The sequence below is a fragment of the Ooceraea biroi genome, chromosome 6 (genome assembly GCF_003672135.1).
Source record: "Ooceraea biroi isolate clonal line C1 chromosome 6, Obir_v5.4, whole genome shotgun sequence".
Lineage (NCBI taxonomy): Eukaryota > Metazoa > Arthropoda > Insecta > Hymenoptera > Formicidae > Ooceraea > Ooceraea biroi.
The window spans coordinates 15,029,940-15,048,415 of NC_039511.1; the positions used below are offsets into that span (position 1 = coordinate 15,029,940).

Genomic DNA, 18,476 nt, shown 5'->3' on the forward strand with positions numbered 1-18,476 from the left:
GTAGGATTGACTGCAGCTCGAGATGCTTCTGTCGTTCGATCGTTTTCGATAAACATCGTCATTACATAACGATGAACGAAGTTTGTAGTATACATATTTGTAATTTAGATAGCTGCAGGAGGGACCAAAAATCATCGATTATAAGTTACAATTTGATATAACATTTGTAATATTTTGTTGTAAGAATAGTAGAATTAATTTCTCCTTTTGCAAGTTAGTTTTTGATGATTTTTTTGGCCCATCCTGTATAACGAGTTAAGCTTACTGTTGAAGATGCGTGAAAAGCTTTGTAAAAGGTGAGCTGAAGTTTGCTTGAATCAATAATTTTGGAGTTCGATACCTTCCTATTTCAGGTAAATCTCGACTCCTCAATTCGATATAAGCTTTAGTGTGCGCTTCGTAATGATAATCTTCCTGACATCGTTAGTTGCATTAGATCCTTTAACGTGAGGTACCGAATTTTTAAAGAATTACGAGAAATATAATCTTAGTTATTAAAAAATACAGATTATTATATTTTATAACGTGACATGATCCTTTATTCCGCTTTATTTTGTAATTTGTTACAAACTGAGAATTTTAATTATAATATCACACAAATTATATAGGGTCAATTTTATAAAGTTGTAGATTTTATGATAAATTTTGGAAATTTTAAATTGCTGTCTGTTTGACTAAATAATTCAAGTTTTTTTTAAATATTTGATAATTATTCATTACATCTTGATTATTGGCAATAAAATCGAAACGCGCGAACGACAGAAAATTACGAGCATTGCTCGATCGATTTCTTTCCGCAAATAAGAAGGTGGAAGATGGCATTACAGAATTTTATTAACCCTCAATCGTCATAAAGATTGCAGATAATTTTATTTAAACATAGTACAGAGAATATCCATTTCATTTTTACTACAAACTCATAAGTGTTCGCTCAAATATTTCTTTTTAAATAATTAAAGATTCCATTGATCAAAATATTTGTTTGATTGTCAAAATAATTCACAATGATTTCTAATACAACATATTTTGTATTTAAGCCATTTAATTTGAAGATAATTTTGACAAATTACTTGCATAGTTTTGTAAATAAAAGAAATATCTAAATAAAATATATTTATTATAAATGTTTATTATAATTTCGACATATTTCTCCTTTTAAGAATTTTACTTTATAAAATATATTAGTATTAGGCACATGGTAGATATATTTATAAAGATCAAAGGACAAATGGGCGTTTTGTTAACATGAAAATTGTGAACGAAGAGTAGACATGATAATTGAGGGTTAATAAGGATAGCCGCGGCATGCCTATATTAGTATATTTCTAGCCGCGGCGAGACCCAGCGCGTGCTGTTTCGACCCCCGAATAACGTCGCCGCCACCGACGGGCCAAGACTCAAGTAAGTCTCATGTGTCTCGCCGTTTTCTTTCACTACCATTTGGTCTAATCAAGGAATCACGTTTTACCATTGATTTTGCCGATTTTCTTAATGACTCAACTTAATCAGAAAGAGGAGAAATCCCAATGACATTCTTGAGCATTGACGATAACAATTTATTAACAGTTATTCCCATTCTTAATTAATCGTTACAAAAATTGACAAATTGCCAATACAATGGTCGTTATCAAACCCTGGCGGAAATTTTCTAAATTAATCAATATCTTTAAATTACAATATCCTTAAATTTTCATGTAATACATTTATACAATCTATTATTCCTTACTTGGACCACTATCAAGGATTTCGATTGGCAGTTCGTATGCGTTTTAGCAATACAGAAGATGGCAGCAATATCGCGTTTCGGTCATCGTAATCGTAAAATGCCTCGCGTTCAAATTTTTGGCAATCTTCTTAACCCTTCTCTGCATCCAGTCACGCTTATTAATAGTCTGGTCCGGATTCGCCTTTTTTTTTCTCGATATTTCTCGCACAGAATCAGTTTCTGCACATGTCGTAAACTCAACGACGACGCTGACTTTGCAACACACACGCTGCGGTCGAACCAAATGTGGACAATTTTATTCCTGCATGCCTATCCGTTGCTGTCGATTGTAATGCTTATTATTTTACTTCGCTGCACTTTCGTTTATTGCATGATGGGTGCGTTTATACAGATGTCCAGTATCGTTGTAGGATCTATCGTTCCTTTCCTGTGTTCTGCACAAGAAGATAATCGCTGACTCTGGAATACGTATATAGCTGCTGGATAGCATATGGTTAATTTTTCATTATATATTGATCGCAAACGATACTGTACATGAAACATTCTCCTGGAATTATTATTTCTCACTATGCATTTCATTGCAAAAGCATCAAGCATCACTAAATATATTATCACTATCCATTTCCGCAATTACATAAAAGCAGACAATTATAGAATATTTGCAATTATTGCAAATTTCCAATGGTCTGGTTCCATGGTTATAATAAATTGCAAGAGTTGCATTTTTAAATATATCATTATAATTTGTTATGGCATAATCCTTCAAAATTTTTATTCTTGCCAAGATTAAAAGCATTAATTATTTTATCAAAAGTTGATCCATTTCCATTTTAAAATGTTATCAAATTTGAAATCTTTACCGATTGAAAACGAAAAGAAAATATATTAATGGACAATAATTAAATTAAAAGGCACATGACACTTATTAGTGATATCATTCTCAAGAAATTGAAAGAGTTGATTCTATTTTTCCATTTTATTTGTTTCGCACTTAATATTAAATAAATATTTATATCAGAATAAATATTATCTAATATAATCTAAGGTTGTATTATCATGAATAAGCATTATAATGCTGAACAACGTAAGAATTTAGGCTTAAAAGTCTTCTTTATGGCAAATTCTTTTAAAGGATCAAGTTTCTGCACATCTCTTTCCGCAAAAGCAGAAAATAACAAAAACTATCGATGATAATAATAATAAAAATAAACATCGATATATAAAATCCATCTGTTTTTCAGGGATAAACCGCAACCGAAGAGGCACGGCGTGGAGGAGGAAGATGGAGGTACGGGAGCAGAGGAGGTTGTCTCTTTCATTGATCTCCCACCAAACAATCTCACAAAGTTGCCTGAGAAGGGAATTTTAAAGAAACACGGTGGTTACGGTATTGTAATGCCTGATAGTTGTAACACAACAGAGTGGGCGCGATCATTTTGATATCATGTGGAGAGTAGTTGAAGAAAGCTCGAACTTTGGTATACTGAAAAATTCAGCACAAGTTAACCGAACTTGTAGCTCAAGTTATATGAATAATTATATGTCGTATCGAATATCCAAAAGTTTCCAGTAACTGTAGAAAATGGCGAGAGAATTGGGAAACTCTTCAATCATTGTTTTCAACTTTATCACTTATTCTGTGAAAAAATTATTGTAAATAATAGACAATATATATTAAATTCTGGATTTCCTTTGGAAGGAGCCACACAATATGATATTATATCCGTGATCGCTGATCGCATTTACGACACTCTCTTCACATACTCACTCACACTCGCGCTCTCATATATAATAAATAATTAAATTTATGTTTAACGTAAATAATCCTTTTTATTAACCCTGAGCTAGAAGAACTAAAAGATAAAATTATAATGTAACAGTCGTGTTTTTTCAAGAAGATACCACAGCCATACACAATTCGAAGAGTTGACTAAATATTTATTAATTTAATTTAAAATTTAAATAAGATAAAAAAAAGAATATCTTAAAAATATCCACTATCTTGTGCTTACTGCATGCTTGGTTATCTTTCGATTCCTTGCAAAGTCGAGCTTTTAACACCGACCCTTCACAAAAATTCGCGCGTTAACCCTTTATAAATTAATGATACTCACATATTTTTTTCACACATTCTCATCCACCAAGAAGAATATAATTATCAAGAAACAGTTAAAACGAAGAAACGATTTCAACACATACAATTGTAGATATTAACACACTATCAAAGTTCGAGAGATTCTCTTTAGGAGATTTAATATTATATTAAGATATATAAAGGGTTAATATACAGGGCTTTTAAAAGGATTTACTGAAGGATTTTATTTACTTAACTCTTTCATGTGCTAATTAATCTTAGATTATAAATTCGTATTTCATTATGTACAAGTAAAATATATTAAAATAATTTTCAATTTCTATAAAAAGTAATCCAAAACGAATAATAATTATTGTTAGTAATAAAATATCAGTCTGTTAATATACAATATACGAGAAATTCACGAGTTTCGAAAAGTTTGACAGAAAGATGAATTGCACATGAAAGAGTTAACGCGAATTGCACCATCAAGAGTATCTTTTATGGAGCGGTAACTCGAGTCACATGCTCGCCAGGACTAGGTGCAGGCGCAATTGAGCACGTGGAGAGAACTCTGAATCAGCTAAACGGCTACCATGAGGATATACTCGAGGTACTGAAGAACGCAGCAAGTCGTCGCGATCTCGCAGGCACCCCGTCTGGTAGCAGCAATCTCTTGGACGACGATGTCCTACGCAAGTCGCTTGCAGAGGTTGGTTGGCACCCCGACGTATACCATAAGGACACTGATGGTCAGGACAATGGCATCGACAATGGACAGGAGGACGAGGAGGAGGATGTGGAACTGCAACCCCCGTGCGGCACCATTCGTATACGTACTCTCGAAGATCTTATTCGCCAGCTGGAACATCGAGCAACTGCGAGGTAAAGATTTCTTCAATGCTTTGGAATTTTATGCTGCCAAACAGCTAGATCCGTAAATTTCTGAATACTTGAATATCGATAGTCCGAATATAAATAAATTTATTTACCTCTGATCTGGAGATTACTGTAGGAAACATGTAGATTTAATATTCTTGAAAATTTTTAAATTCTTTGACACTTGTCCGACTTTTCTAGAGTAGCAATTTTGAGTTTTCTTCATTAGGAAGATATTTAATTGATAATTGGTAATTGATGTTTCATTGATTTATGTCGTTAGACCTTACCTGCCTGGCCAGATGAGTCCGAGTGGTTCCGAGGAGATTCGAATGTCCGAGGGTGAACCGGACCGACACTACAGAATCGATTCTTCTGTTTGTAGCGAGTCATCTCAAGGGTAAGAATTTGTGAGAGAAAAACACGTGCGCTTATGTCAGACAAGCTTTCGAATTCAGTTGGAAAAGAGCCTTAAATATCGAAACACTATCGAGATAGTAATTTCGACCTATGGTGATGTTTATTACAAGATACAAGGAATATTTCTAGACGATTTAGTAATGACTTGTAAATTAGACATTTATCAACAACGTATACTTACCGAAACGATCAACTAAATACGTCTGAGCTTTTTCATACTTTGTTAACCACAATTATTGTCAGCAGATATTTCACACGCTGCCATAACTTTCACTGTGAATTGCTTACTCTATCTTCTCTTTCGCCAATTTATTATCTTAACCCTCTCATATGCTAATAAATTGCATAGCAAGTTGCTATGAAATTTAAAAAAATATTCTCACGTAAATGACAATTTCATAAATTTACATCATTTTTATCTTTTTTATTAATAATACATAATTATAATTCTCTTGTATATTTTTTGCATATAGTTAATAATATTTTAATATGAAAAAGTAAGTTCTCTTTGTTATTTTTAATGTTATTCAGTTTTTTAATAATGCTACTATACAGAATCAAGTTAAATTTAAAATTAGATTAAATTTTCCACAGAGAATCCATTGTTACATGCATCAAAGTTTAGTAATATATATTAAAATGCACGTAAAATGAAAAATGTATAAAAATGATATAAAAATCTAGATGAATTAAATTTTATACTAATTAGCAGAAATAGCAGAAATATTCGAATAATTAAATAACGGAATGAGAGGGTTAACTTATTATCTTATTCTGCTTTCTATCTTGCGCATCACAGAAGGCTGTAAAACTCGACGCATTTATTTATGTATATCAGACATTATATATTATTCGGTGTATTGCGAAACTGTAGATTACAGTAAAACACGCGCAAGGATAATGAGAAAGGGATACACACTTGGTAATAAATCATTAATGCGTATTTACACAAAGAATTTACTTAAGGTAAAATGCGGAGTCTGTTTATACTAAATAATCATAATGAGCTTGACCATATATTGCTCTCTTTGGATAGTAAACCTCATAGTAACAAATTCATTGTGATTTAATCGAAATATAAAGCGCCGAGTAACAAAATAGTTCTTTTTAGCGTCAAATAAAATTTATTTACCGATACCAGGTGTGAATGCCACCATTGTGGCACCCTAGAAAACAGAAAAAAAGATAATTAGTTACATTATAAGCATATAAAAATAATTAATTAATCGTACAAAAAATAGGACAAATATGGATAAACGTTTCGAGTATCTTTCATATAAATATTGATTTAAATATTGTAAACGACTAAATTAGAGTTTCAAATGTTAAGAGGCGGCTTAGATAGAGAAATTTTCAATAAAAGTCACACGTAATCGCGGACTTGTGCAGAAATTGATTGGTTTTCCCACGTAGAAGCAGAAGATGTAGCCGCGGCCGCGACGAGGATGCTAGTAGATTCGTCTACGGTAGATATCGTCAGCCAACGTCCCGAAGTCCTTACGGCAATCATCAACACACTCATCAACACTCCCATCAAATACACCCTGAGGACGAGGGTATCTATGAAACTGCCGATCCTGACAGAGGCTCAAATACTAGGGGTGAAACACCCGATTGTGAAAGGTATTGCAAGAATCTTGCATCACGGAAAACCACATACAGCTTCACTAGTAGCGATTATTCACCAATATCGACTTTACACACTTATATATCATTCCCTCTCCTACCTGTCACTGATTCCATGATAACTCGCGCATATCTCAGATAAGGATGGTGCATGTATTGTTGTTCGCAAAATTGAGTCCAAATATAACAAATGTCGACATGAAAGCAATTGTGTATGAAAGATATGTGTTCTATCGAAGATTAACGAAAGGCGCAATTTGAAAAGAATTTGAGAAAAACATGATTTTAAATTTAGACGAAACTAGATTTCTAATCATTAGAGATAGTGGATATTCAAGAATGACAAAAACAGTGTCGCAAGAATTAATACTGCTGGCTAGAATCTAAAATATCTTTCTCTCTCTTTCTCTGTCTCTCCCTTTCTACGTAAAGTATAAATAGACTCGGCATATAATATTCAATTTATAATTTCGCAATTGCAGCATTCGCAATTGCACATTGCATATTGAATTAATCGAGCAAATAATCGAAAGTAATATAATTTACGAAATTCCGAAGAGAAAAATAAAATGCACACAAAAGTTGCATGCTTTTTTGTTTGCTTCTGCGTTGTGTATGAATGTTGCTCTAACAACGATACAATAACAACATACATCTGACCAGTAAAGCCAGGTGTAAAATATCTCAAATTTATTAAGTGTTTTTTTTTCAGATAGCACAGAAATTTTGACATCTTATATATAATTTTTTAAACTTTTAATTTTATTTTTAAGCTTACTTTATGGAAAATTGCTTTTTATAGTTTCATGAATTAATTTCCATTTATGACGTCGACACTTTATAGATTTGAGATACTTAATAGAGCTTACGTACAAATAAGATAAAATCTCGCGCATGCAGCTTGTAGCACTTTACATAATAAAGCTTGTGAAACAAAATGGTAAAATCTCCGAGTTTTCAAGAAAGCATAAGAGATCTTCGTCAATTATTTCTATGATCTCGTTATAATTGATGTAGGCACTTATCCTTATCTGAAGTTTTTATTCGTTGGTATGTCCGAAAATAATATAAGAAATGTTAAATTAAATAGCAATCTTAGTGACAAACTGCAAGGCTTCGCACGCGCTTTAAGTGTCTTCATTAATTTTTCCGTTAATGTGTGTACGTGACACTTTCTCAGTGTTAATTTCGAGTTAATTCACATTTAAATGCATCAAATTAAATTTTATTAAATAAAAAACCAATTTTTACAAAATTCTTTGAATATATATAACTAATCAACTAATTAATCGAAGCTTACAAGAATATTATGAAAAATTTGATAGTGTACCAGTTTAATCATATGATCTTCTATCAACCCTCATCTATTCGATGCTATTATATACTTCCTGTCGCATTATACCCAGCTACAAAAATGTAATTTCAACTTGGGGAGTAATCACGTACGCACCGACAGCTCATCTTCCAGGTCAACTGGTCTCTTCACTTACTGAATGTTATTACGTGGTTGTCCCGCGTTCGAATGCAGCATTAGTGGCGGTGGACTAGATCCAATGGGCTCGTGTAATCTTATTATTTTCTAGTGATGCATTTATTCAAGCTCAACAACAAGTAGCCCGGTGGACTAGTGAGGACGGAGGAGGAGTGCAGCACCGGCCGCCGCAGCAGCCACCTCCACCACCTGCAATGCAGTTGCCGGTGCAGCAACAGGCACAGCAGCAGCAGCAGCAGTCGCAGCAGCAACCGCAGCAGCTGCAGCAGCAACAGCAACACCAACTGCCGGTGGAACAACTGCCAATCAAGCAGCGTGGCTATTATCCATCCCCCCCGACCGAAAATAGTCTCGACGTTGGCAACAACGCCGAGGCCGAATCTGCTCAATCCCAGCAACAACAGCAAACGCTAAGCGACGTTCGTGGAATCGATGTTAATCACTTGCCTAATATTAAAAAATGCCCACTAGACGATAACTTTAGTCTAGACTGTAATATAATGAATAATGGCTCCCCCAAAGAATTAACTACCAACAACAATAGTGATAACGAAAATACTGCCCTACTGCCCCCCACGCATTTTCCTGAGTACAAGCATTGATAATTAATTAATCGATGACAGATAGTGTCCGAGGAAAAAAAGAGGAAAAGGGAAAAGTCGTAATAATAATAATTATTATAATAATAATAAAACATAGTGATGTGACAATGATGATGACGATGACCCATGATGATTTAATCTCGAACTCGCATTTTATACCGAATAGTGTAAATAACGATAAACTGTAATTGCGACGATTATAACAACAACATGTATTAAATTACAATAAATTCAAATAATCTATATGAGATGTTTAATAATAAACATTAGTAAAATGATTTACTCAAATTCCATTGTGTAGTTATTTCATCCCTTTGCCTCAATTTACTAAATATATTGTATGCTAAAGTTAAAGACTTACACACTCACTGTGAAAACTACCTCAGAAATGGGAAGAACACAGTATATAACATGGTGATGAGGCACACCAGTAATTGGCAAAATGTTCTTATTAATCCTCCATTTCTGGTGTATAACAACGATAGTGTAACTTGTTATTATTCTATTAGTAACTCACATAAACGGATGCAAACCCTTAATTAGATGTTTCAATAGCTAATGTATTCAATACACCATATATATATATGTATATATATATACACATATATATATTACTATTACTATATATTACTATTATTATATATTACTATGCTAGGCGCGTGTTGTAATAATTTTTAGAAACACTAGGGCAACAATCCAGTACAGGTGAGACAGAGAATATAAGAACAACAATTAACGTATGTAAAAACGAAGGCCAGAGCAAGTGTTACCTAATTGAGGCCAAAATTCGTTCACTTGCACGTAGCACCGTACTATATCAAACGCCGATTCGAAATATGAAAATTTCTTGGTGATAGGTTACCAGCCTATTGCGGAAGGGACACGAGAACCCACCGTAAAATCTTTGTATTGGGAAAAGACGCATATCTGAAAAAGCGTATAACGTTACGCAACAGTTTAATCAAGTTAAGCCGAATAAGTCGAATTCAACCGAAATGTTTCGAGCAAACCTTGTCCTTCAGTCGTTGGCAAAGCTGTAGCGCAATAGTAAGAAGTACGAGGGCGTCGTTTAACCACGGTACGCTGCACTCCGCTTGCTGGGTCTCGTACTTTACGCTACCGTGAGCGTTCTCTAATTGGTAAATAGCTAACACCAGCTTGTAGCTTTGAATGTAGAAGCTAATGGCCAAATTCTCTGGTAGGTTCGGATTCAGAGACTTCTGTAAAACAAGGATCTCGTATAGCAGTTACTCTCGGAATATCAAGCAGCGTAATAAAAAAATCCACTTTGAATGCACACCATATTGCGACTCTTGATGAGGTCGTCGATCGTCTTCTTCCTGGGTACGATTAAACTGGTTCTGCTTCTCTGAAGGCAACCCAGGATATTACCTAACACGTGCATAACTTCGTCGGACGTTTTAAAAAGGTAGTGTCTGTCTACGTTATCTATGTGGGCAATTCCTTGCTGCAAGTGATTGGCGGCATCCTGGATCTGTTGTAGCTTCCACGGATGCTCAGTTTGAATACTGGTCCTCATGTTAATATTCTGCTGTCGTTGTACTTTGAAATTCACTTCCTGTGGAAAAGATATTTCTCATTAATTCAACAAAGACGAGATTCCAAATCTGAATCAGAATCTTTTAACAACGCGATAAATTCATTACCGCATTCGTGATACTGTCACCGGTCAGAACAGCGATACACTTGACTTGGTCATGCGGTGCCGCAAAAACAAATCTATCAGTTTTATTGTGCTGATCATTACCGAAAAGAGCTAGTGGAAATCGCTGGGCACATTCCTTGAAAGAAATGTGAAGAATGAATGGATCATATGCATATATATCTTATGTATTTATATATAATACATAATAAATAATTTTATCGATATATTTAAATGTACCGTAGGCATAGAATTCACCTACGGTAGACGTGCTGTGTGTTAGCATATTTATAAAAAAAGAAAATGATTGAAATTGACAAATGTTCATTTAGCGTAACTGCTTGTAAATAAATTGATTTATAGGCATAATGCACCGACAGTATGCATTATGTGTGACACATCATAGTTGTATAACCAAAGTGCTTATTACATACCATTAGAATGTTTCGAAGTTGCGACAGCGATGAGTGCACTTCCTCGTGGAGCACCCATTCAAACTCCATTTGCTGAAAGCAAAGTTACCGTTACATTATCGATTCAAATGTATTAGCGTACATAGAGCATACATAACGTCAAAGAAACGTCAACGACATAACCTCTGATACGTTTCCGTCATGTTGAAGCGCAGCAGCGGATTAAGTGAACGATACATAATCCCTGCTATCTTGCAACAAGTGAAACGTAACAAGGTCGTCTAATTGATTAGATAAACGTTAAGTAAATGTAAATAACTTACGAGATTGTGTGCCTCCTCCTTCTCACAATCTGCCATTTTTCAGTGGCATCTGAATCTCAACTATCTGAAGACTGAAGCAGTTTAGTAGCGATGATTTTCATGCGCATGCGCACCGACAAAGTCATAGCCGTGGCAGACTCGTGTAATAAAAACGCTTTTGCATATGTAAGGTCTTTTTTCACAAAAGAAATAGATGGCCTTGGCATTGTCATCTGACTGTTTTACATATGTAATTTTACAAGATTCTTTTAATTATAATTATAATAAATTATTAACGCAAAATATAAAAAAATGTAATATACTTTAAATATTAAATTTATATACAATAATAAAATTATTGTTTATTATTAGTGCAAATGTAATATATGTTCTTATTTCCGTGTTTTATTAAATATATTACGTTTTTATTTACTTTATATTTTTTTATTTTTAGAAATATATTTTACAACATTTAATAAATTGGATTGAATAACTGTCAACTTTTATGTTGTTTTATTACATGTGATGATATGTTCTATTGAATGTGTATTCTGCTTTTTTAACGTTCACAATTTTGAAATAAATTTGTGACTTTTTATTATTTCTTTTTTATATTTGATCAATTATTACATATATTATCGTTTTTTACTACTCTTTTGGTACTAATAAAATGCTTCAAATTTCATGCCTCCGTTATATAATTAATCCCTGCAATTGATCCGTTATTTGATCGTTTCGATATACCCATACAGCACGAAAAGATTGCATATATATTGCAGGAATCTTCCACCGCAACGTAGCAACATTGCAAATTCACTGCGAAATGTTTCTGCAGCATTGCTATGGGATTGCAGGAATGTGAAAATGTCCGCTTTTCGGAACATTGCAGCGAAACGTCATAATAATATTGCAATGTAATGAATTTGCAATAATTATAATTATTCATTATTATATACTTTAAATATTTTTATTTATATAACTTCAATATTTTTATTTATTAACATAAATAGACAATTATATGTAATATAACAATAGTAATAAAAAATGAAATAAACATTTTCTCTATTTTTGTTATAAAAAAGTAACTGTTCGTTATAAAAAAAACTTAAAAATCCTCTTCTTGAGATATTATTTTTCCCTTAATTATGTTAAAATATTTTTCCTTTAATTAAATAATTGAATTTTCTTCGTTTTTGTTTGTATGTTGCCTGTAAAAATAAAATAGGAATTAAAATTCATATATTAGCATAAAATTACATAAAAATATACATACTGCAAGTATGTATAGAATTATATGTAAAATGACATACTTTGATCTCTCAATCCTAACCGGAGCTTGAGCAAGCCACTTGGAAATGCATTCAGCAATTTCTGCATCAGTGGCATGATTGTGTATTTCACGAACAGCTTCTATAACAGAAAAAGTTATTAAAAATATTACAACTATTAATATGCAGTTTTCTAATGAATTTCCATAATTTTGAGGTTATAGTGATATAAACCGTGAGATAGGCAAATAGAGTGATTCTCTATTATAATTAATAGATACAAGATTAACAGCACACAAGTGCTATAATTAGACATAATATTATAAAAAAGTACTTACCTTTTTCTTTTACGTAACTACTTTCTTTTAGAATGATGCTCGCGTCGTACACCCACCATGTTCTTTAGATAGTCGAAAGAGACAAACACCGCATGCATATATATATTACCGAGCTCAGATTCTGGTCATCACACATCATTGGTCGAATAGATTTGGACGAATCTCGTTAGGATAGGAAGACTCCAATGTTTTTATAAAATGAATTATTAATATTAATTAATTACAAATTTTGATTGTGCAATGTTTCCGAAATATTAATGTCATGTTGCTACAAGTGTGCTGGTATTTTGCGGATATATATCTCTGCAATGTCTTTGTACTGTTGCATTGCAATTTGCAACGTTGCAACGTTGCTGCAATGTTGGTGCAAGCTTCTGTGCTGTATGGGTATAGAGAAATTCGCAAATAGTGAATTTAATTGCTTTCATGCTTTTCTGCCTATCTCTCGATACTATCGATTAACGCTTGGACGCAGCTGTAATTAACTGTAGTACACATATTACTCGTTAATTATAATAATTATTATTTTGTTGCACGCGATATTCCATGTAAGAAACACTCTCCTACATATACCGTATGTATTCGTAGTAGAATAGTTTAATTGTTTAATATCATTACAAGGATTTTGCTCGAGATATCAGGATCGAAGCTTCAAAAGCTTGTTGACGTTCAACAGTATTTTGAACGTATTCAGTATTTTAGTTTTTTAGTATTTACAAACAGGCGGCAGCCGCGGCTCACGGCTCATGATAGGGAAAGGGAAGGAGAGGACACACGCAAGCGAGAACCGAGTACGTGTGTCGTGTGCGCTTAGCGCTTCACTGATTGGTTTGTCGCTTGGTGCGTTATCCCCTCCACTATCGTCAACCGTCCCGGTCCCAAGAAATGGGATACGCGATACCGGCGATACTCGGAACTCGGTAGCATACAGTAGCGTTGGGTGGGGATGGGCGTGAGCCGCGGTTGCCGTGTGGCACCCCCGTTACTAACCGTTATCCCCTCCACTATCGTCAACCGTCCCGGTCCCAAGAAATGGGATACGCGATACCGGCGATACTCGGAACTCGGTAGCATACAGCAGCGTTGGGTGGGGATGGGCGTGAGCCGCGGTTGCCGTGTGGCACCTCCGTTACTAACCGTTATCCCCTCCCCTATCGTCAACCGTCCCGGTCCCAAGAAATGGGATACGCGATACCGGCGATACTCGGAACCCGGTAGCGTTGGGTGGGGATGGGCGTGAGCCGCGGTTGCCGTGTGGCACCTCCGTTACTAACGTTATCCCCTCCCCTATCGTCAACCGTCCCGGTCCCAAGAAATGGGATACGCGATACCGGCGATACTCGGAACTCGGTAGCATATAGTAGCGTTGGGTGGGGATGGGAGTGAGCCGCGGTTGCCGTGTGGCACCTCCGTTACTAACCGTTATCCCCTCCCTATCGTCAACCGTCCCGGTCCCAAGAAATGAGATACGCGATACCGGCGATACTCGGAACTCGGTAGCATACAGTAGCGTTGGGTGGGGATGGGCGTGAGCCGCGGTTGCCGTGTGGCACCTCCGTTACTAACCGTTATCCCCTCCCTATCGTCAACCGTCCCGGTCCCAAGAAATGGGATACGCGATACCGGCGATACTCGGAACTCGGTAGCATACAGCAGCGTTGGGTGGGGATGGGCGTGAGCCGCGGTTGCCGTGTGGCACCCCGTTACTAACCGTTATCCCCTCCCTATCGTCAACCGTCCCGGTCCCAAGAAATGGATACGCGATACCGGCGATACTCGGAACCGGTAGCGTTGGGTGGGGATGGGCGTGAGCCGCGGTTGCCGTGTGGCACCTCCGTTACTAACCGTTATCCCCTCCACTATCGTCAACCGTCCCGGTCCCAAGAAATGGGATACGCGATACCGGCGATACTCGGAACTCGGTAGCATACAGCAGCGTTGGGTGGGGATGGGCGTGAGCCGCGGTTGCCGTGTGGCACCTCCGTTACTAACCGTTATCCCCTCCCCTATCGTCAACCGTCCCGGTCCCAAGAAATGGGATACGCGATACCGGCGATACTCGGAACCGGTAGCGTTGGGTGGGGATGGGCGTGAGCCGCGGTTGCCGTGTGGCACCTCCGTTACTAACCGTTATCCCCTCCCCTATCGTCAACCGTCCCGGTCCCAAGAAATGGATACGCGATACCGGCGATACTCGGAACTCGGTAGCATACAGTAGCGTTGGGTGGGGATGGGCGTGAGCCGCGGTTGCCGTGTGGCACCCCGTTACTAACCGTTATCCCCTCCACTATCGTCAACCGTCCCGGTCCCAAGAAATGGGATACGCGATACCGGCGATACTCGGAACTCGGTAGCATACAGCAGCGTTGGGTGGGGATGGGCGTGAGCCGCGGTTGCCGTGTGGCACCTCCGTTACTAACCGTTATCCCCTCCACTATCGTCAACCGTCCCGGTCCCAAGAAATGGGATACGCGATACCGGCGATACTCGGAACTCGGTAGCATACAGTAGCGTTGGGTGGGGATGGGCGTGAGCCGCGGTTGCCGTGTGGCACCTCCGTTACTAACCGTTATCCCCTCCCTATCGTCAACCGTCCCGGTCCCAAGAAATGGGATACGCGATACCGGCGATACTCGGAACTCGGTAGCATACAGCAGCGTTGGGTGGGGATGGGCGTGAGCCGCGGTTGCCGTGTGGCACCTCCGTTACTAACCGTTATCCCCTCCCCTATCGTCAACCGTCCCGGTCCCAAGAAATGAGATACGCGATACAGGCGATACTCGGAACTCGGTAGCATACAGTAGCGTTGGGTGGGGATGGGCGTGAGCCGCGGTTGCCGTGTGGCACCTCCGTTACTAACCGTTATCCCCTCCCTATCGTCAACCGTCCCGGTCCCAAGAAATGGGATACGCGATACCGGCGATACTCGGAACTCGGTAGCATACAGCAGCGTTGGGTGGGGATGGGCGTGAGCCGCGGTTGCCGTGTGGCACCTCCGTTACTAACCGTTATCCCCTCCCCTATCGTCAACCGTCCCGGTCCCAAGAAATGGGATACGCGATACCGGCGATACTCGGAACTCGGTAGCATACAGTAGCGTTGGGTGGGGATGGGCGTGAGCCGTGGTTGCCGTGTGGCACCCCGTTACTAACCGTTATCCCCTCCACTATCGTCAACCGTCCCGGTCCCAAGAAATGAATACGCGATACCGGCGATACTCGGAACTCGGTAGCGTTGGGTGGGGATGGACGTGAGCCGCGGTTACCGTGTGGCACCTCCGTTACTAACCGTTATCCCCTCCCCTATCGTCAACCGTCCCGGTCCCAAGAAATGGGATACGCGATACCGGCGATACTCGGAACTCGGTAGCATACAGTAGCGTTGGGTGGGGATGGGCGTGAGCCGCGGTTGCCGTGTGGCACCTCCGTTACTAACCGTTATCCCCTCCACTATCGTCAACCGTCCCGGTCCCAAGAAATGGGATACGCGATACCGGCGATACTCGGAACCCGGTAGCGTTGGGTGGGGATGGACGTGAGCCGCGGTTACCGTGTGGCACCTCCGTTACTAACCGTTATCCCCTCCCTATCGTCAACCGTCCCGGTCCCAAGAAATGGGATACGCAATACCGGCGATACTCGGAACCCGGTAGCGTTGGGTGGGGATGGACGTGAGCCGCGGTTACCGTGTGGCACCTCTATTACTAACCACAGTAACCGTGTCGCGGCGACCAAGGTAAGTGTGATTTAGTCGTTCCGCGCTTTTCCGTGATTATTGCCATTTGCAAGTGAATCAGGTGCAAATAAATTATTAGTGTTTCGGAAAATATTTACTCGTGACATAAATGGCATATACAATCGTAATTACTTCGAAATTTGGTGATTTTGGCATCAGCGGTTCGATCACTTCTGTCTTCTCTTCTGTGTATCCGACATCGATTGGAAATCTCGTCATGTACTTTACGTCTTCGCCAGGAGGGGTGGAAACTGCAGTCGATGGACGATCGTCGTAAGGTATGTGCACGATTATCATCATTCCTTTAATATCTTACACGGTTTCGCTTTCTTCTCGTAATGAATAATTTATTATCCTCGATTCCATTTTCGATATTTGATTAAAATAGTTAAAATTTACGCCTCTGAATTAAACAGTAGCTCTGTCGATTTTAGTCGCACTTTCTATGTTTATTTTCTTTGTCGCGAACCAACTTCGTTGCGGGAAGAGCAGTTGAAACAAATATTGAGATCCAACCGTTGCGATTGATCCGCCATTTTGGCCGTATCGATATTTCGAGAAACTCAATATCGCAGTTTGACAAAATTCGTCAGTCAGGTAGTGAACGTGTCGCGATGATCTCCGGAGGCGCGCGTTCGGTCGCTCCGTATCATACATTTGAGGTAAATCTTACGCGTAGGGGATTATCAGAAGTATCTCGCAAAGTGTTTATCATAACGCGAATATCCTGTGCGATCCTCCGTATACATTCGTTAAAACAATAAATGAAAAAGTTCTAGCCATTAAAATTTTTTCTTTTTCTGAGGAGTTCTGGGATATTTATATTGTTACCAGTATATTACAACACAGGCGCGCGCTATTTTATTTTTCAATATTAATAATGTTTTCGAATAACGATATTTTTTTTCCACAGGACGAGAGCGAGCGAATTCAAAATATGGGTGGTGCCGTCCTACAGTGTATGGGAGTCCTGCGAGTAAACGGATTCCTCAGCATATCCCGCGCCATAGGTAAGTCGATTGTATAATATTGATTGTCAGGAGGGGTCCTCAGAGGGTAAGATGACTCTTGTGGATAATGAACTAATATATTTTAACACGATACAAAAATAAAAATAAAAAATACGGATTAACAATAACTTGCGATCTCGACTTCGATCGAACCGCCGTGATTCCGACTTGAATCTTTCGGACGATATTTGCCTCTCTCGCTGCTCGACAAATAACTCGCTTTGTATTTCGTTCCTGGCCTATTTATCCTCTTCGGCCTATTGACGGTGAGGCCCGACTATCGGTAGCTGGGGGGTATTTTGATCATTTGTTCCTTAGATCCTTACATTACTTTCTCGCTCTTTCTTACACTTTTCATTGAATAAAAATCAGATATAATTTTTAGCTTTCGTCGAATAAAAATTCCGTAATGTAATTAATTGTTGTAACTATCATTTTTTAAGTAACATTTTTAATAATCTTGAAGTTGCTTCAATAAATTATTGAATGTTGAAACATTGCGTAAATTTACTCTTTTCAACATACTTCTACATAACTTAAAGAAATATTAATTATTTACAATATTTGTAAGTACTTTTTTAATCATACTTTTTGAACTATTTAATCTTTAATCCTTTCCCTACTGTTAAAAATGTGTGTATACAAAATGCCTGCATTTGTATACTTGTATTTTCTCTGATAATTTTAGTCATTACTATAGCAGTTACAAAAATTGTATCCCATCATTTAAATTGTTAATATTTTGCTTAAATATAGAATCATGTGTATTACACGAAACACATCAATCTATTGTACTTATTGGCCGAGTTTACACCCTGTTTCGTTCGCCACCTGACCTGTACTCTGACCTAAAGTAAGCTTCCAAGTAAACGTTTACATCGTTTAGACCTATAATATTTTATAAGTGAAAAAGAAACCTCACCCAACC

General features: G+C 37.8%; 2 protein-coding genes across 21 annotated transcripts in view; one reads left to right on the top strand and one right to left on the bottom strand.

The window, feature by feature from the left end:
• Positions 1-9,064, top strand: part of LOC105285932 (disintegrin and metalloproteinase domain-containing protein 11) — a 37,983-nt gene extending 28,919 nt beyond the window's left edge. For 9 of the 18 annotated variants that reach the window (XM_026970545.1, XM_026970549.1, XM_026970542.1 and 6 more), the window contains exons 21-26: positions 1,330-1,401; positions 2,968-3,113; positions 4,337-4,685; positions 4,963-5,079; positions 6,513-6,722; positions 8,309-9,064. In XM_026970545.1, coding sequence (XP_026826346.1) covers positions 1,330-1,401; positions 2,968-3,113; positions 4,337-4,685; positions 4,963-5,079; positions 6,513-6,722; positions 8,309-8,819 — 1,405 coding nt within the window. In that variant the 3' untranslated portion in view covers positions 8,820-9,064. The remainder of the gene's footprint in view (positions 1-1,329; positions 1,402-2,967; positions 3,114-4,336; positions 4,686-4,962; positions 5,080-6,512; positions 6,723-8,308) is intronic. The other 9 variants (XM_026970544.1, XM_026970557.1, XM_026970543.1 and 6 more) reach the window with 9 other exon arrangements.
• Positions 9,011-11,372, bottom strand: LOC105285930 (protein rogdi). Of its 3 annotated transcripts, none has more exons than XM_011350502.2 (6): positions 11,219-11,372; positions 10,917-10,988; positions 10,487-10,621; positions 10,120-10,398; positions 9,830-10,036; positions 9,011-9,746 (listed from the first exon to the last, which is right to left on the bottom strand). In XM_011350502.2, exons 1-6 carry the CDS (start codon positions 11,252-11,254, stop codon positions 9,678-9,680), a joined length of 798 nt encoding a protein of 265 aa, XP_011348804.1. In that variant the 5' UTR covers positions 11,255-11,372; the 3' UTR covers positions 9,011-9,677. The 3 variants fall into 3 exon arrangements, with proteins under 3 accessions (XP_011348804.1, XP_011348803.1, XP_026826362.1); XM_011350501.3 differs by having other exon boundaries at positions 9,830-10,039; positions 11,219-11,371; XM_026970561.1 differs by lacking the exon at positions 10,487-10,621 and having other exon boundaries at positions 9,830-10,039.
• Between the last annotated feature and the right edge of the window lie 7,104 nt (positions 11,373-18,476).

Bases quoted from the DNA above. Each gene is read 5' to 3' on its own strand.
- LOC105285930 (XM_011350501.3), bottom strand. From the start codon at position 11,254: ATGGCAGATTGTGAGAAGGAGGAGGCACACAATCTC. The intron at 10,989-11,218 runs GTAAGTTATTTA...CTTTGCTTTCAG, and splicing joins AGGAGGAGGCACACAATCTC to CAAATGGAGTTTGAATGGGT. The intron at 10,399-10,486 runs GTAATGAATTTA...TCTTTTCCACAG, and splicing joins GTGACAGTATCACGAATGCG to GAAGTGAATTTCAAAGTACA.